The sequence below is a fragment of the Phaseolus vulgaris genome, chromosome 11, assembly GCF_000499845.2.
Source record: "Phaseolus vulgaris cultivar G19833 chromosome 11, P. vulgaris v2.0, whole genome shotgun sequence".
NCBI classification, from domain to species: domain Eukaryota; kingdom Viridiplantae; phylum Streptophyta; class Magnoliopsida; order Fabales; family Fabaceae; genus Phaseolus; species Phaseolus vulgaris.
In genome coordinates, this window is record NC_023749.2 from 37,492,799 (window position 1) to 37,510,247 (window position 17,449).

At 44.2% G+C, this 17,449-nt stretch overlaps 2 protein-coding genes across 2 annotated transcripts; one reads left to right on the forward strand and one right to left on the reverse strand.

Annotated features, from left to right (window-relative positions):
* Window positions 1-4,687: 4,687 nt before the first annotated feature.
* Window positions 4,688-5,581, reverse strand: LOC137806796 (uncharacterized). Its single transcript, XM_068607083.1, has one exon. It carries the CDS (start codon window positions 5,579-5,581, stop codon window positions 4,688-4,690), a length of 894 nt encoding a protein of 297 aa, XP_068463184.1.
* A 10,550-nt stretch (window positions 5,582-16,131) lies between these two features.
* On the forward strand, window positions 16,132-16,998 carry LOC137806807 (uncharacterized). The gene has a single exon (XM_068607093.1). It carries the CDS (start codon window positions 16,132-16,134, stop codon window positions 16,996-16,998), a length of 867 nt encoding a protein of 288 aa, XP_068463194.1.
* The last annotated feature ends 451 nt before the right edge of the window (window positions 16,999-17,449 follow it).

The following is a 17,449-nucleotide window of genomic DNA, read 5'->3' on the forward strand; positions in this document are numbered from 1 at the left end:
TTTCTTTCTCCATTGTAGCTACTGAGCAATGGCTCGCACAAAAACCACCGCGCGTCTCGCTTCCTCCTCCGGTGCACAGCCTTCTGCAAGTGCACCACCACCGCCCTCGACGAGCGCGCCCCCCTCAACGAGTGCGCACCCCCAAGCGGCGCCTCCTCAGCACGACTATGCGCGGGTGTACCACTGGGCTTCCCTCCACCTGCTCGCCGAGACGTCTACACAACTCCCCGACGACCATCTCACCAACCTACTGAGCAGCGATACAGACGAACCCACCTGCGCCCTTGACAGGGAGGATGACTCACACTTGAACGTGTGCATCCCCTCTCGAGGCATGCCAATATATGCGTGGACGACAGGGCCAACAACGGAGTGCCCTTCACCTTCATCTACTCCGCCATCTTCAAGAGATTGCGCCTCCGCCTCCCCTTCACCTTCTTTGAGAAGGACCTCCTCACCGAGCTGAACGTGGCTCCCTGCCAACTCCATCCAAACGCTTGGGCCTTCATCCGAGCGTTTGAGATTCTCTGCAACCACTTCGGACACCCTCCTTCAACCGACGTCTTCCTCCACTTCTTTGAAGCCAAGAACCCAGGCTATAGGTCATGGGTGAGCCTGAACACCGGGAGAGTGATCTTGGGCCTATACCAGCAATCCTTCAAGGACTCGAAGGGTAGGTTCTACATGATCACCTCCAACGAGCATAGCCCGACTCTACTTGAGGGTTTCCCACTCTACTGGGTTCCTAAGGCAGAGTTAAAAAAACCCCGAGGCTTGGAGGCTATGGCACCCTACGAGCACAAGCTGTGCAACCTACTCTCGAGCTTGGGCGCTAAATTCGGCTCCTCCACCCTCATCAAGCACGAGTTCAACGCGGAGATGCTCAAAGAATACATTGGTTTGCACCCTCTTCCTTCCCTTCGACTTGTCATACTTGCACATGTTAACCCCTTTTCTGCATGCTACCATCGAGCTGATTAGTTTAATTGACTCTTCTGCACTTTGCTTGCTTTCTTGGCTCTTTGTGTACTAACCCTTTGCCATGTTTAACTGGTGCAGATATGACTTCCAACAAAGAACGATGACAAAAGCTGATCGCGCTAGCCAAGAGCCGACGAGCTGTCGGGTCTTCCTCGGGGACTAAGGCCACCTCCAAGCCCATCTCTGCCTCCCCCTCTCGGTCGCGCCAGCTGAAGGCCCCGAGACCAGGGGTGATAAGAAAAGGAAACGGTTGGTGAAAGCTCCCACCACCGTCGTATCCATCGAGGAGGAGAGCTCGGGGTCTCCTCTAGTTCAACGAAGGAGAAGGGGAGCCGATGGCGTTGAGGGAGATGCCTCTCCAACCCCCCTAGCACAGGTTTCTCCTACACGCCTTCCTTCTCCAACCCCTCTTCCTTCCCCTGCACAACTTCCTTCCCCGCCCCCAGCCAGCCAACCCCTCACCCTGCCATCTCAAAACTGCTGGGAGCGGGGCTGCTCGCTCGGAGGGAACCTCTCACCCCTCGAGCTCACCACGTCCTCAAGCCTCTGCCGCCACGACCGAGGGTGGTGGTGAGAGTTTCCACCGAGCCTCGGGTTCCAGCACCGAGGGGCTCACCAGGGTCATCCAGCTGACCAGGAAACTGCTCCAGAACCGCGAGCTGGTCAAATGGAGCGGGAGCGAGGTGGACCTTCACCTGGCCCGACAACTGGTGCTCTCTCTGGAGTTCTCCACCCAGCATCGCCGCATCGAGAAGCTGCAGGGAAAGATGGGCGAGCTAATAAACCAGAAAGAGTCGCTGCAGAGCACCAACGATATGCTGAGGGATATGGTGGAGGAAGCCAAGAGAGGGCGCGCCCTGCAAGTCCAAGAAACCATCAAGACGAAGATGTTGATGGGGGACGCCGTCGCCGCTCTTGACGCCGAGCTGGTCGAGACCACGGGTAGGGCCATCCAGCTTGAAGCCGAGAATGCCTTCTTGCGCCAATAGATCGCGAATCTGGCGGAGGCTCTCGCAGCGAACGAGAGGCGGGCCAATGATCAGGGCTAAAAGCTTAAGGAAGCCGAGTCCACCATCGCCACTATGGGGGACGCCGTTGCTGCTCTTGACGCCGAGCTAGTCGAGACCACGGGTAGGGCTATCCAGCTTGAAGCTGAGAATGCCTTCTTGCGCCAACAGATCGCGAATCTGGCGGAGGCTCTCGCAGCGAACGAGAGGCGGGCCAATGATCAGGGCTCCAAGCTTAAGGAAGCCGAGTCCACCATCGCCACCCTTGTCACTGAGAAGGTCGTGCTCGAGACTGACAAGGCTGAGCTCGAGGCTGAGAAGACCAAGCTTTGGGAAGAGGCTGCTGACACCTTTCCTGAGGGATTTGACTTGGCCCTCGAGCAAGTCAAGTGCGTCTTCCCAGAGGCTGACTGCTCTCAGTTCGCCATCGACTTCGAGGTGGTGGATGGCAAGATCGTTCGCCCTTGATCATTTGTTGTTTGGTCTTTACCTTCTTGTACATAAACTATGAATGTAAAAACTCTTATTGCATATATAAAATGCCACTTTCCTCTTATTGTTTCTTCTTATGTGTATCTCTTAGTTTTTATCTCTTGTCATGCACGATTAACTGTTAACCTGCTCGAACTTGGCACGAATCTTCACTGTACTTGACTTCTCTACTTCTGACTTCTATCACAACTAACGACACTCGATAACTGATCTGGCGTGGCTTTGCTTGCTTAGGCCTATCGCGCAAGGACTTGTCTAAAACTTTTTAAACAACGCTCTAACCACCGATAATCGATCATATTGCTACAACTACCCACTCATCAGTCATCGTGCCTCTGCTTCCACCTTATGTCTTTCTAGATTCCTTGTCGTTCCAGCGCTAAGTGCGTAGAGGACTCCTACACCGATCGGTCAAGGATGATGCCCTGTTTTGGGGAGAAGAGTGTTTCTCAGTAACCCCTCTTGCCTGCCCCAAGGTCATCAACCCTTAACACATCGGGTCGTACTTCCACCTTCTCACTCCTGGGGCGAGAAGGGTTTTGACTAAGAGTTCTACTGCTTCAATATTGATGCTATGCCACTTGGGTAAAGGCGTTTCTCGAAATCCTTCCTTTCCGTTCTTGGGCTTACTAGCACCCCTGGCTTTCCGAACCTTAGCTGCCTGTACTCACACCTAGGGTGAGGAGGACTTTAAACCGGTTGCCATGCTCGCGCTTGGGGCGAGGAAGGCCTAACCGATTACCTGCGCTCGCGCCTGCGCCGAGGAGGATTTTAACTTTAAAACTTTGCAAACTCTTATACTGATAACTTCTTTTTTATTGGGTGGCCTCATTAAAACCCTCTTTTGGGGAAAAGAGTGCCCCTTGAACTGTTCAAACTGTTTATACTAGCGCGAAAGCGCGACAACTTTACAATTTCAACTAAAATATAACTTTAAGTGTGTGGCGTTCTGGGGATCGCCCCCCCCCCCCCCCCCCCCCCGTCCAAAGTCTCCAGCCGATAAGCACCATTCTTCAACACCTGGCATGTCTGAGGCTGACCACGCAAACGCGTCCAGATGCTTCTCAATCACCCCGGCGATCTGCTGTCGCGTGTCCTCGCTGAGCGGCCCTCCCAGCTTGAACTTCTTCCCCTGGATCTCCGTCCCCACCCACCCCTCAGCATGGTGGGGCCTCCTTTCACTGGCGATGACCGCCCTCGCGATCCCAGACTCGCGGGGCGTGATCATGCTCTCTTTCTGAGCTTCTTCTTGGGCCACCCCTGAGGCCCCCGACACTGCTTCCTCCATCTCCACATCACCTTGTTTACCTCTTACCATCTCCACCTCTGATCGCCTCTCGTCCACACCCGGTGGTGGTGTCGAGGTAACATGGCATACATTCTTCTGCTGCTTGAGGCTGTTCTCATAGCAGCGCCTGGCCTCCTTCTTGTCTGACTTAATGGTGATCACCACCCCTTCCATCGATGACAACTTCACCTTCATGTGCCTCGTCGACGGTACAGCTCCCAACCTGTTGAGCGTCGGCCTTCCCAACAGTATGTTGTAGGCGGACGGGGCATTAACCATTAAGTACTTGATCTTTTCGGTGCGAGCCACGGCTCCATCTGTGAACGTGGTCCTCAGCTCTATGTAGCCTCGCACCTCCACTTGGTCCCCTGCGATGCCATACAAACACCCGGCGTACGGCCTCAGATGATCAAGGGACAACTGCAGCTTGTTGAACGTCGGCCAAAACATCACGTCCGCCGAGCTTCCCTGGTCCACGAGGACCCTGTGCACCTTTCTCCCTGCTGTGACGAGGGAGATGACTATGGGATCGTTGTCGTGAGGCACAACATCCCGGAGATCCGCCTTTGTGAATGTAATGTCAGCATCGGGGGTATGGTCTTCTTCCACCGAGTCGACAGTCATCACCGATTGAGCGTACCTCTTCCTCTGAGAGGCTGTACACCCCCTCCAGAGAAGCCCCCCGCAGTCGTGTGCACCTCCCCGTGCACAGGTACCTCGTGCTGCGGATCTTCTGCTGGTGGCCCCCTGATCACCTTGCGCCTCCCGCAAGTAATCACTCAGAAAGCCACTTTTTACCAACTCCGTGAGTTGGTGTCCCAATGCTAAACAAGAGTGGAGTGAGTGGCCATACGCCTGGTGAAACTCACACCACACGTTTTTTTTTCCTTCCGAGCACCCTGTCAGTCTTCTATAGTGCTCACAACCGTGCCACTATGGCTGGAATGGCGATCAGCTCCGCCAATTCCACCACAAAGTCAAACCTGGGGGGCACGTTACTCTCCCTCACGCGCCCCCTGCCCTGGTTCTTCCTAGGCTCGTAAGGGCGAGGCTTCCCCTGAGCCTTCTTTCCTTCTTTGGCCTCATGCACCCTCGTCGGCTGTTGAGACCTGCTCGGTCCTCCGCGTGACTTGGTCGGGGCCGCGCTTCCCCTCTTCTCAGAAACCTCCGTTTCTGCTACGATGTGCGCCACAGCACGACGCCTAATCTCCGCGAAGGTGCTGGGGTGATTTCTGATCAACGATTCACTGAAAGGGCCCGGCAGAACCCCTTTCTTGAACGCATGCACCAGCATATCTTCATCTTTGCTGGGCAGTCTCACCACCTGAGCTCCAAAACGACTAAGGTAGTCCCGGAGGGACTCACCTTGGTTTTGTCGCACGTCGAACAAGTCATACGACACCACTGGGGGTGCCTTGTTCACAATATACTGCTCCATGAACAACTCGAAGAACTGCTGAAACGAAGTGATGTGGCCATCTGGTAGGCTCATGAACCACTCCAAAGCAATTCCGCTAAGGGTGCTCATGAACAGCTTGCAATATACCGCATCTGAACCCCCAGAGAGCATCATCTGGGTGTGAAACGCCGTCAGATGCGTCTCTGGGTCCTCCACCCCGGTAAACAAGGCTTTCACCCCCACCAAGTTTGGTGGCACCACTGCACTCATAATCTCAGATGAGAAAGGCATGAGGAAAGACCTGGGGGGAGACGGCGGTGACGCCACTCTTTCTTTCGCCGCGCGTTCCTTCTGCGCTTGCAGCGTCTTGCGCAACTCTTCGTTAACTCTGTTTAACTCTTCATTTCTGCCCATTGATGCAGCCAAGTTCGCTGCATCCTTTCTTGTTCCATTCTCGACGCTGCCACATCATCTTGCAGCGCTTGCATCATTTTCAAGACCTGCGCCATCGTCACAGCTCCTTCTTCAGCTGATGGCGCGGGTGAAGTTTGCCTTGTCTTCCTCATTTTCTCAGCAAAGAACCTTAAGAACAAACGAAATCTAACAGCAAAGCGTGGATGGGATCACAAATTCACACGGGCCCCACGGTGGGCGCTAAATGATCTTGCAGGGGATTCGAACGTCGAAGGATTCGCCACGTCAAACTCTGTCTTCCGCAAGAACGCTCCAAGCACTCCATAAGAACTCCAAGCAAACCTGCGAAACACACCAAACGGCGCCTCTAGCGGCCGATTGCACTCCGACGCTCAAGTTAGCCTCGCCAAACCACCAAAGAACTAAGAACTAAGAATCTCAGCGAGACTCGTGTGCACTCTGTGATTCTCTCTCTCTGTGTGTAAGCTAGTAACTTGCAAGAATGAATCTTACCTCTCTTTGCATGAGCGCGGAATGCCTTTTATATACTATGTTGCGCGCCTAAGTTATCCGTGTACGAAGTAACCTAGCGCGTTTCTTCCACTAGGCGTCTCGTGCAACCTCAGCGTGAATACCAAGTGTGGCTTGGCTAAGCGCACGCACTATGCATCACCTACTGTGTGAACGATCACCTCTGCTTTGCACCATGCACGTTATGGGTTAAGAGAACACCGATCCCCGACTGGTTTACTATCTCTCTTAGGCCACTCTCGGCACTACAAAGCACATAACTTCTCCTTTCTCTGATACTCTGCCACACAAGGCTCGTATGCAACGCTCTCGCTGGCAATCACCCCTCGTTTCCAGCTTAACTGCGCGTAACATGAAAACCCGACGATCATCACTCACCCATGACAACCGATCGGTGCCCCATAGCGCCACGCCTTCTGCTTCATGACGCTTATCTAGGCGCTGATCGCGCATCCTTTCTGACCACCAATCACCCCCTGATCACCGATCACCCCCTGGGTGACCCTCTTAACGACACATCTGCTTCGCTGACCCACGTGTCACACTAAGAATGGTCCACGTGGCTATCTGTTGCTGATGTCACCGACTACCGATGACCGACCGGATCACATGTATAACCCCATAAAACTCAGCAATCAGAGCAGTCTGAACTTCAAGAAACGCAAAAAAAAAATCCAATAAATTCCCCTATACTCCCACAAAAAAATACCTCCACAAGTAGCAAAACCAGGATATCCCCTAGCAGCCCCATCAATATTATTTTTTTTTTATCAACAATAAATTAATAGAATAAAAAGAGACACTTAAGGGGTGTCTCAACCCTTATACATAAACCTTTAAAAGTTTAAACAAACAACAATACAAAGTAGAGTTAAGGGAGCACTTAACACTAGAAGACATAAACTATAAAGGCTTCCCAAACCAGAAGAAATTAATTGGCACATACACCAGCAGAAAATAAACTGCTGGAAAAAGAGAAAAGATACTCCATTCCATCCCTTTACAGCATGACAAAGCCATCTACATCTTGATTAGGACCAAAAATACCCACGGTAGTCCCAGTCACTACTGTAGGCAATACCCAGGTTTTCTTACTTCATGACTACAGCACAGTGGTGATGACCTTCAGAAGCAGTGTTGGCCATTTGAATTGCATCTGTAAACCCTTAAGACACATGTGATGCTTGAGGTTGTTTTAGCCAAAGCAAACACAATCCAAGAACACACATTCTTCCTTAATCCTAAATCTATTTCCTGGATACCTCAACTTCATTTATCCCCGCCGAATAGCATGCCAAAAACCAGATGGACTTAGGCTTCAACTTCCTTGGATTGTCGCACCTTCCATCAGAGTGACTTGATAACCATGAGACAAACATGCATAGCACATCCTAACAACACCCATTAACAGATCACCCAAACCAGCACAGCATTAGCCCCTAACAGGATCACCCAAACCATCATAGAACATCCTAACAACCCCCACCAAAGCTGCATGTCCTGACAGCAGCCGTCCCCTACCTCAACCAAACGTCAACCGCACCCCTGCTCATCCCGCCCACAAGTGATACAACTGGGATAACCAGCTGCATAAATCAAGCTTTAAACAACACCCGAACTCCACGCTGGTAAGAAGTCTGCATACCAGCTGCCAAACCCTGCACACCTGTCCAGACACAAGGACGCCAACAAGAAAACCAAAGACTGGCAGCCCCTATTTAGAAGCCTGGGTAGTACCAGGACAACCAGATACCACACATAACCTTCACAGTTCCACTTTTCATCTATAATGAACACCATACACCAAAACACAGTACACCCCCGCTGTTCCCACCTACACTGGCTTTAACTGATATCTGAATATAGACGACTTCATAGAACATATCCCCTCTTATGCGTGCCTACCTCAGATATCAGTATACAAGCTCTTGCCCTCCAATTAGCAGCTTTGCATGCACACACCAGGATTGAGAACCCAATCCGAAAAAGCATAGGTGAAAGAGTTCGTCCCAAACTTCAGCTTGAGCCACACTGAGAGTTGGGCTAGGTGAACAATCTCTTCTACATCAGCTGTCCCCTGCTTGAACACCACCAAATTTCTTTGGTCCCACATACTTCTAACAATAGCAACCCACACACCCTTCCAAATCTGATTCTGTTTGGCACTCAAATGGGGCAGACAGAAACTCTCAAAGTGTATTAAAATGTCCTTATGCTGCACAAATGTTATGCCAATCCATCTGAAACAGAGTATCCATACCCTATGCGCATAGGCACATTCTATAAAAAAGTGTTGTGTTGTTTCTTGCATTTCCTTATAGAACACACACAGAGAAGAGCTTACAGCCAATCCTCTCCGGATCAATATTAATTTTAACCTAGTCTGGACGTAGAACTTTACCAGTACGAGTGTTAGTACAAAAAAAAAACTTGAGCAGAGATGATTCTTTGACATTCTATGGACTCAACTTGAGTTGGAGATAGCTTAGGCACTTATAATAGAATTCGATCAAGGTTCTATGTTTCAAGAACTCACCAAGACTTGCACCAAACACCAAACTCATATGGAGGAGCCATCTATTGTCAATTGAACCGAACAAATTGTGTAAAAATGCAATTGCACCGATTGAAACTCTTAAGAAAGCATAAGAACCTAACAGAATATGAATAGAAGCTACATAACCGAATCAAAACAGAAACAAATGAAAAAACAGCCGAACATAAGTGCAAGAAAAGGAAGATGAACCGAACAAAAGAAGCTAAGACATGTTTATGCTTTGTATGATAATGGAGATGAAAGGAAGAAGAACTTATGGAGATGGATGCTTTGGTTTGATGATCACGCCACTTAGAGGATGAAGGCTCCAAGATGAGTGAGCTAGTGCCGCCACTTGAGAGAACCAAATGCACTCAAGATAAGACAAGGTGAAGGAGAAATCAAATTCTCACAAATTCTCTCTCAAATTGAGTAGAGTTTCTCTATTGCTAATTTCCAATCTGAATTTTACAAGGTAAGCACCTTTATTTATAGCCTAAGAGGTGCTGAAATGAAAAGCTAATTAAATTCAAAATTCCCCCCAAATGACATAAAAGTGGCGCCAATCCTAGAGCATGAGGAAGGTGTGACTTCCTCTCTTAGTTTGGCACCTCCCTATTACGTCTACACTTCTCTACTAAACGCACACCCCCCCAAGTTTCCTAAACTAAAGACCTAAAGATGCTTTTACAAAAGAGGTTTCTTATGTTTCCCTCTAAGCACCTTCAAACAAAGATATTACAAAAAGAGAAAACAACCTTCCATTATTTCCTAATGCTTTGAATTGACTTCTTGTAAGCCTTTGAGGTGGGCTACCAACTCCTTGAGCGTCTAGTCCTTGAGCCTCTTCCTCTTCTTGTCCTTGAGTATTGGCCTCCATTTGGTCTTGAACTTGATCTCCATCAATTCTTCATTGAAGCTTCCTAAAAACGAGCATAATTCCTCATACACCATATCATTCAAATAGAAAAAGTTATCACAGCTAGCTTAATAAATTTAACCAATGAACTACCATCACTCTTAATAAAAGAAAGAAGATCATCCTTATTATTGAGGCACTTTTCTTAGAGTTGGATCATTGTTCTAAGACAAGAACTCACCAAAAACTAGTACCAAATCCCAAACTCATTTGGATGTTCCACATATTGTCAAATTGAACCAACAAAAAGAGGTAAAACTAAAAAGCACCGAATAGAAATGAATAAGAACCAATTGAACCGAACAAAGTGAAATTAAAAAGGCAAGAACAGCAAATAGGTGCTGGAAAAACAGAATAGCCGAACCAAACAACAAGACAACAAGCTAGAACAAAGAATTAACAAAGAAGAAAGGAAGGAGAGAAGAATTGCTCATGAAGATGGAAGGATGATGGATGATCTCGCCACTAGAACTGTGGAATGCTCCTAGATGAGAGTGCTACCGCCACTTGAGGACTCCATGGATCCATCAAGATAAGACTAGAGAAGAAGGCTCAAAAGCTCTACAATGATCACTCAAAATTTGAGTATAGTTTTCTTAGATTAATTCCAATCTGAATTTTACAAGGAGAGCACCTCTATTTATAGCCTAAGGTGCTGAAAATGCAAGCTAAACAATTTCAAAATTCCCTCCTAAAACATTCTAGAACCGGCGCCTATTCCATGCATGAGAAAGGTGTGACTCTTCCCTTCACTTTGGCACCTCCTATTCTACTCCTACACCTATCTACTAATACACCCCCCTAAAGCTCCTAACTAAAGCCTAAAAGATGCTTAAACAAAAGAGGTTTCTAATGTTTCCCTCTAAGCACCTTCAACTAAAGAAATTACAAAAAGAGAAAATAAATGTCCTCTAGCTCCCAAAGCTTTGAACATGCTTCTTGTAATCCTTTGAGGTGGACTTTGACCTCCATGGGCGTCTTCTATTTGTGCCTCCACCTCGTCTTGATCTTGTTGATTGGCCTCCATGTCCTCTTGAGCTTGATCTCCATCAAAACCGGTCAATCATTCTGCAGGTAATCAGTATTATGTTGAGGAATGTTTAGAAAGACTAAACAATTATTCTGATATTGTTGATTTAAAATGGAAAATGCTGCATGATAAAAGTAGATATTTGGTGTATGAGGTCTAAAATTATCTTTACTAATACTATTAATTAATGATTTTTGAATTAAATTAATTATGTGTAAATAATATTCGATAGAATGTACTTAATATAAGTCTTTATAAACATTATAATTTATATTATTTTATATAAATATAAAAAATTTATTATATATTTTTTAAGGTGTTATAAATAATATATATAGTTTAAAAATTGATCTAAAATTGTAAAATTTGAAAACTAAATAAGAAGAAAGTTACAAATTACTAATAAACAATAAACCACAAAATTTAAATCTTTTCATAGACAACAACTAATACTATAACAAAATTTTAAAAAATATAATATTTGAGAGAGTATTATAAAGACTCCGTTCTACTATTAATTAGTCCAATCCTACTCAAACAAAATGTAATTAAGAATTTTTAAACTAAATGTATTTAAGAATTTTTATTTTTTCAAACCCTAACATATCTCTATAAATAAAGTAATTTGATTAATTTTAAAGTTTCGACATTGTTAAACATTTATTTACATATTAGTTTTAAAAAAACATGAATATTTTATTTGCTACTTGATTTAATTAAAAAATAGGTCAATATTTCACATGGTTGTATAATTTTATTTTGATATAACCTATTGTTTTATATGTATAATAATTGGTACTTTGCGTTAATAATACAATTTATCATTAATATATTATAATATGACATCGTAAAATGAAAATTGAAATAATGATTTCTTTAACTAATTTGATTGATTAACATTAAATGATATATTTTTTTAATGTTTGTGTTCTTGTGGTCCAAATTTAGTTTGAAAAGTTTTGATGCTACATTTTGTTATACTAACAAAATGTGTAAATAATATAGTTTAAAGCATCCAAAATTGTAGCAAATTTAAATTATTTAAAATTTTAAAACTTTTGTATTTATATTTATATATATATATATATATATATATTATGGGTCTAATTTGAAATTTTTATAGTTTAGATCACTCGTTTGCTTCAAATTATATATATTTTTTAAATCTTATCATTAACTTATGCGTTGGTCAAGTAAATGCTAACTTTTTTTTTATATTTTGTAATTTTTTTTTAATTTCGGTTTATTTGTAAGTCAAATCCATTTTAAATTTTTTTAAGTGTGAAACAATATAACTCTATTTTTTTCCGATTAAATTCACACACAATTTTTTTTTAAATTATAAAATAATTATTCTTGTGTCATCAACTCTTCTAAATTTTTTGTTATTTATATGGGTGAAGCACACATAAGCCAGATATTATAATATGTATTTTATACTTAGTGTGAGCTAGGATCTTGTTATGTGCATCGATTTTAAACTCAGTACCTTTTATCCAATTTAGAGTCGGTTGAAAAATCGACACATTAACCATGAATAAACAACGACTTTCGCCTCTTTACACCCATTTTTCATCGATTCTAATTTATTAATTTCTTGTAGTAAAATCTTACAAATTTTTTAACTAAATATGTTACTTTACAAAAGTAGTGGTTAATTATATACTAAATAATAGATCTTTCTTTAAAGCATTTGAAGAAAATAAATATTGAAGATTATTTATATATATGTGTGAAAAATAGTAAGAGAAACAATATTTTCTAAAGAATGAGATGCAAACAAATATAAATTTTAAACTCTTGAAAAAAAAAACATATTTCTATAACAGTATTTTTTTTTCCTTATGGGATCTCTTTTAACCATTGTACTGGTCAGAGTGTTCGAAGTTTCGATCCGACCACTTAAGTGTGTTAACTCGACTGGTAAGGTCAACTTGGGGGAGGCAGCTAACTCGGCCCAAAATAAATAATAAGCCCAATGATGCAGCAAGAGGTCGACCCAGACAATTGGGAGTCCGTATTGAAAAGATAATTAAAAGAACATAAGAATAACCAAATTAGTTAAATACAAATATCATTCTAAAGTTCAGTATAAATAAACAACTAGAGATAATTGTTAGAATTAGAGGCCTTAAACAAGAGGGGAATGAATTGTTTATGAAATATTTACGCCAGTATTGAAGGTAGAGTGAAAGACTTGAAAAATTAATCAATTAGAAATCAGTTCAGTCAATTTCAAATTTTTTTTAATGTGATTGCAGTCAACCAGTTGTTTTTGCGAAACAATCAGTTGTTTATACCATCAATGAACAAAATCAAACCAAAAACAGTTTAAAGAGTGTAGAAAAAGAAAGATTCACACAAAATGTTTATATTGGTTCACTGTTTACCAAGAGTTACATCCAGTCCTCAGAAATCACTAAGAACCACAGTTTCATAACAACCTCTGAAACTGCACAACAAAAATTCACACAAAATTATATTAGTCAAGAGAGAAAGGAATGAGTACAACAAGATACAATAAGAGATTAAAGCACTTATTACGAAGTGAACTTTAAGCCTAACTCAACCCTATAAAACCGACTCATGAGGTGAGGTTTGCACCCACTTATATACAATGAAATGTCCTAATCTCTAGTCGATGTGGGATCTCCAACAAAACTTGATACAACACAATCTTATTTCACTCTTAAAAAAGATCAAAAGCACTTAGTAATTTTGGAAAAACTGATTTGAATGATTTCTCTTAGTTAATTAATGATCAGGAGAGTAAAACAAACTTTATATACTCTAATCAATTGGTCAAAACATTTATTACAAGAACCAAAATCAGTTAGGATTCGTTGAAACAGATTAAAACCACTTAACAAAATTATGTTAAGGTTTTCAGAAAAACAATCGATTGAAAACGCGAAACAATCGATTAAATTTGGTTGACAACAAAGTCAAAGAAAGTCAACCTTTTCAAAATCCACTAAGTGTAACATCTCTTAGAGTTGATTAACAAATTCAACTACTCTAGATAAACACACAACGAACAACAAGGCTCTTCATGCAATCCACTTGGATTTGGAGACATCAAAACACCTTGTTCAATAATAATGTTCTACCTGTAACCATAAAATAAAGGGAAATATTAATAGAGTATCTCTAATGTTTGTTAAACTCCTGAAGGGTGGTCTATGAATACTATAAAAGGGACTTGAGACCCTGAGCAAAGGTAAGTTGAAATTTGGAGAGACTACACCCATACAGTTATTTTGCATACCGTTTCTGATAGTTATGTGCTCTCACTGACTTGATCATCGGAGTGTAATCAACAAATGGAACTCCTCTCACTGTGAATTATTAGCATCCCAAAGTAACAACAACAAAAAAGAGAAGTCACCCCCAGATCCAGCACCAAGGACCAGATCAGGTCAGCCGACGAGAACAACCATATATGCAGAATTAACGAAATACATTAAGATAAAAATGTTAAAATATTTTAAAATTTAGAGAGTAGAAAATTATTTAAAAAAAAGATAAAGTCTAAAAAAAATAACACTAAACAAAATATATAAAATGAAAAGAAGGAGTAAGTAATATGAAAAAAAAAAATCTAAACTTAATAAAATGACATAAGTTAAAAAAATTTAATACTAATATTTTCAATTGATAATAATAATAATAATTAACATTTTACAAAGAATTATTTCTTGTTTAAAATCTAACTAATTATTTTATTTAGAATAATAGTAATTTTAATATGACAAATATGAATAATATATAGTATATATAATTCTATTAATTCATTTAAATCAATTCAAATCAAAATACACACGATAGGTAGTCAATATATAAATATGCATATTTTTAAATTAAAGTAACCAAAAACCTTCAACTTCAAACAGTAGGAAGATATTAAATAAAGGTGTTATTATATATATATATACCGACCAGTCCTCGGACTTGGACGTTGACCAAAGTCATGATGCGACCCTGAATGCTGGGTCCACTGTGAGGTTCGCAGGACGCGCCAAAGTCTCAGTAAGCTCGCGGGTACGGGCAGCCGAGAAGGGGGTGGCATCAAGACGTGGGGCGTGGAGGCCTCGGGCCTCGACAAATCGAAACAGTAAAGCTGAGTCGAAAACGGGTGGTTTCCAAGCCACATTCCATCACTCAGTAAGGGATAAGTCAAGGTCATAGAAAATCCATGCATGGGGTGTGGGCGAGGCGGTAGGGTGCGTCGCAATCAAAGAGCCCCTAGGAAAGCGACGTCTGGTAAGGGTCACGTCCCAGGGGTACTCTGCATGCATGGCACGTGAAATGGGACATGACACTCCCAGGGCGGATGACCCAGAGATTGGGTGCATGAGTTGGCACCCAACTGGTCATCCCGCAGAGGTTGTACTCCAGTAAAAGGGGGGGGGGGGGGTCTTGCACACTAAATAGCCCTGAGTGTGGGTGATAATGATGCTAAGACGCACCTACAGTAAGCCTAAGTCACAACTAGCAAAGGAAGTAGAAACACTAAAGAGTATATAAAGGGTAACAACCAACAGAACAAGGTACACATTTCTAGTGAAAGTAACACACAGAGAGAATACACACAGAGAGCTCTAAGAGTTAAGAGTTAAGAGTTTTTGGTGTTTCTTTGCCCGAGAGTTTGACTTGAGCGTAGGAAGGCAAACAGCCGCGAGAGTGTGCTTTATCTCTTTGTTTCAGGTGTTTCCGTCAGGGGAAGGATGACACGTAGAGACGAAGGGATTCTTGGACGCGAGGTTAATAGAAGTGCACCACATTTGGCGCCCACCGTGGGGCCCGATCTAAAACGATTGTCCCAACCGCAAGAACTGAGAAAGATTCATCAAGAATCGATCAAGATGAGGAATACGAGGCAAGGATCTGCTGCGCCAATCGGGGGCGAAGGTCTTAACCTACAACAAGTCATGGAGATGATGCAGGGCCTTCAAGAAGCGATGGCAGCGTCAAGAGCTGATCAAGAATGCATTCAGGTTGATCTGGCTGCGTCGCAAGCAAGAAACGAAGAGTTACACCGAACCAATAAAGAGTTGCAGCATGGGTTGCGAAACTAAGTAGGGGATCGTGAAACAGAGGAACAAGAATGTGCTACTCCTCTGAGGGAGTTTCCCATGCCTTTTTCGCAGGCAATTATGGATGCTATGACACCAGCTACGTTCGTGGGACCGAAAGCCACGTTCACAGAGATGGAGGATCCATAGGCCCATCTCACAACTTTCCACATGCAGATGATGCTGGTTGGTGGTTCTGATGCGGTAAGGTGTAAGTTATTCATGAGCACACTGGTAAGGACGATGATGGATTGGTTCATCAGCCTCCCTGATGGCCACGTGACATCGTTTGCGCAATTGTCAAAGTTGTTCAGGGAGTAGTATATTGTGAATCACGCTCCCCCACCCAACTCTTACGATCTCTTCGATGTAAGGCAGTACCAGGGTGAGTCCCTAAAGGAGTTTGTTAATCGTTTTGGGGCGCAGGTGGTGATGCTTAACACCAAGGATGAAACAATGATGGTTCACGCGTTCAGAAAGGGGATTTGTCCAGGGCCTTTCAATGAATCACTCATCAGGAATTGCCCCAAAACCTTCACTGAAATAAGGCGTCAAGCGGCGGCTCACATCGCAGCAGAGGGGGAGATGAATGAGAAGCGTGCGTGTGTTGTTCCCACGCACCCACAAGCGCCGGCGCGTGCACAGCCCGTGAGAGTGCATGAGGCTACAACAGAGAAGAGGGCCCCCGTGAAGAAGCAATCCTACGAACTTAGGAAGCCTCAGGCTAGGGGGCGTGCAAGGGAGAATAAGCCTTTGAGGCATAATATTGTGGTAGAGCTGAAGGATTTGATAGTTGTGCCCAACATAGCAGAGAGGTTGAAGATGCCGCCCAAGACTGACAAGAAAATGAGACCTCATAAGGAGGCTTGGTGCGAGTTTCACCAAGTGTTTGGTCATCCCATACGCAACTGCTTGGCGTTGGGACACCAGTTGGACGAACTGGTGAAGAGTGGGTTCCTAAACGACTACTTGGTGGAGCCACAGAGGACTGAGACCTCAACAGCGTCAGGTGAGGACCAAGGGCACAAGATGCCCGTGCATGGGGAGATCCATACCATCCCGGGGTGTTTCTCAGGTGGAGGGTGCACTGCTTCTCAACGCAAGAGGTATGCACGATCGGTGATGTCAGTAGAGGCGCAGGTGGTGGATGATGTGCTCGATGTCGACCTTACTTTCACGAAGGCCAATCTTCGAGACATCGTTCCTCATGACAACGACCCTGTGGTGATTTCTGTTGTAACCACGGGAAGAAAGGTGCACCGAGTGCTAGTAGACCAAGGCAACTCGGCGGATGTGATGTTTTGGTCCACCTTTAATAAGCTGTAGTTGTCTCCCGATCTGTTGAGGCCTTACACTGGAAGCTTGTATGGCTTCGCGGAAGATCAGGTGGAGGTGTGGGGATATTTGGAGCTAAGGACCACCTTCACCGATGGCTTTGCATCCCGCACGGAGAACATAAGGTACTTGGTGGTTAATGCTTCCTCAGCCTATAATATCCTGTTGGGGAGACCGGCTTTGAATAGGCTAAGGGCGGTAACATCAACACGCCACATGAAGATGATGTTGTCGGACTTGAGCGGGAAGATGATAACAATTAAGTCAGACCAGCAAGAGGCTAAGAGGTGCTGCGAGAACAACCTCAAGACCAAGAGGGGGTGTTCATGGTTACCGAGCGCCCACCTAGTGGAGACAAGGGTGCCCGCGCAGGGGTCTCCCGCACAGAAAGCGCTCGGGAGAGGCGACCCGAGCCAGTAGGGGATATCGTGGAGAGGCAGAT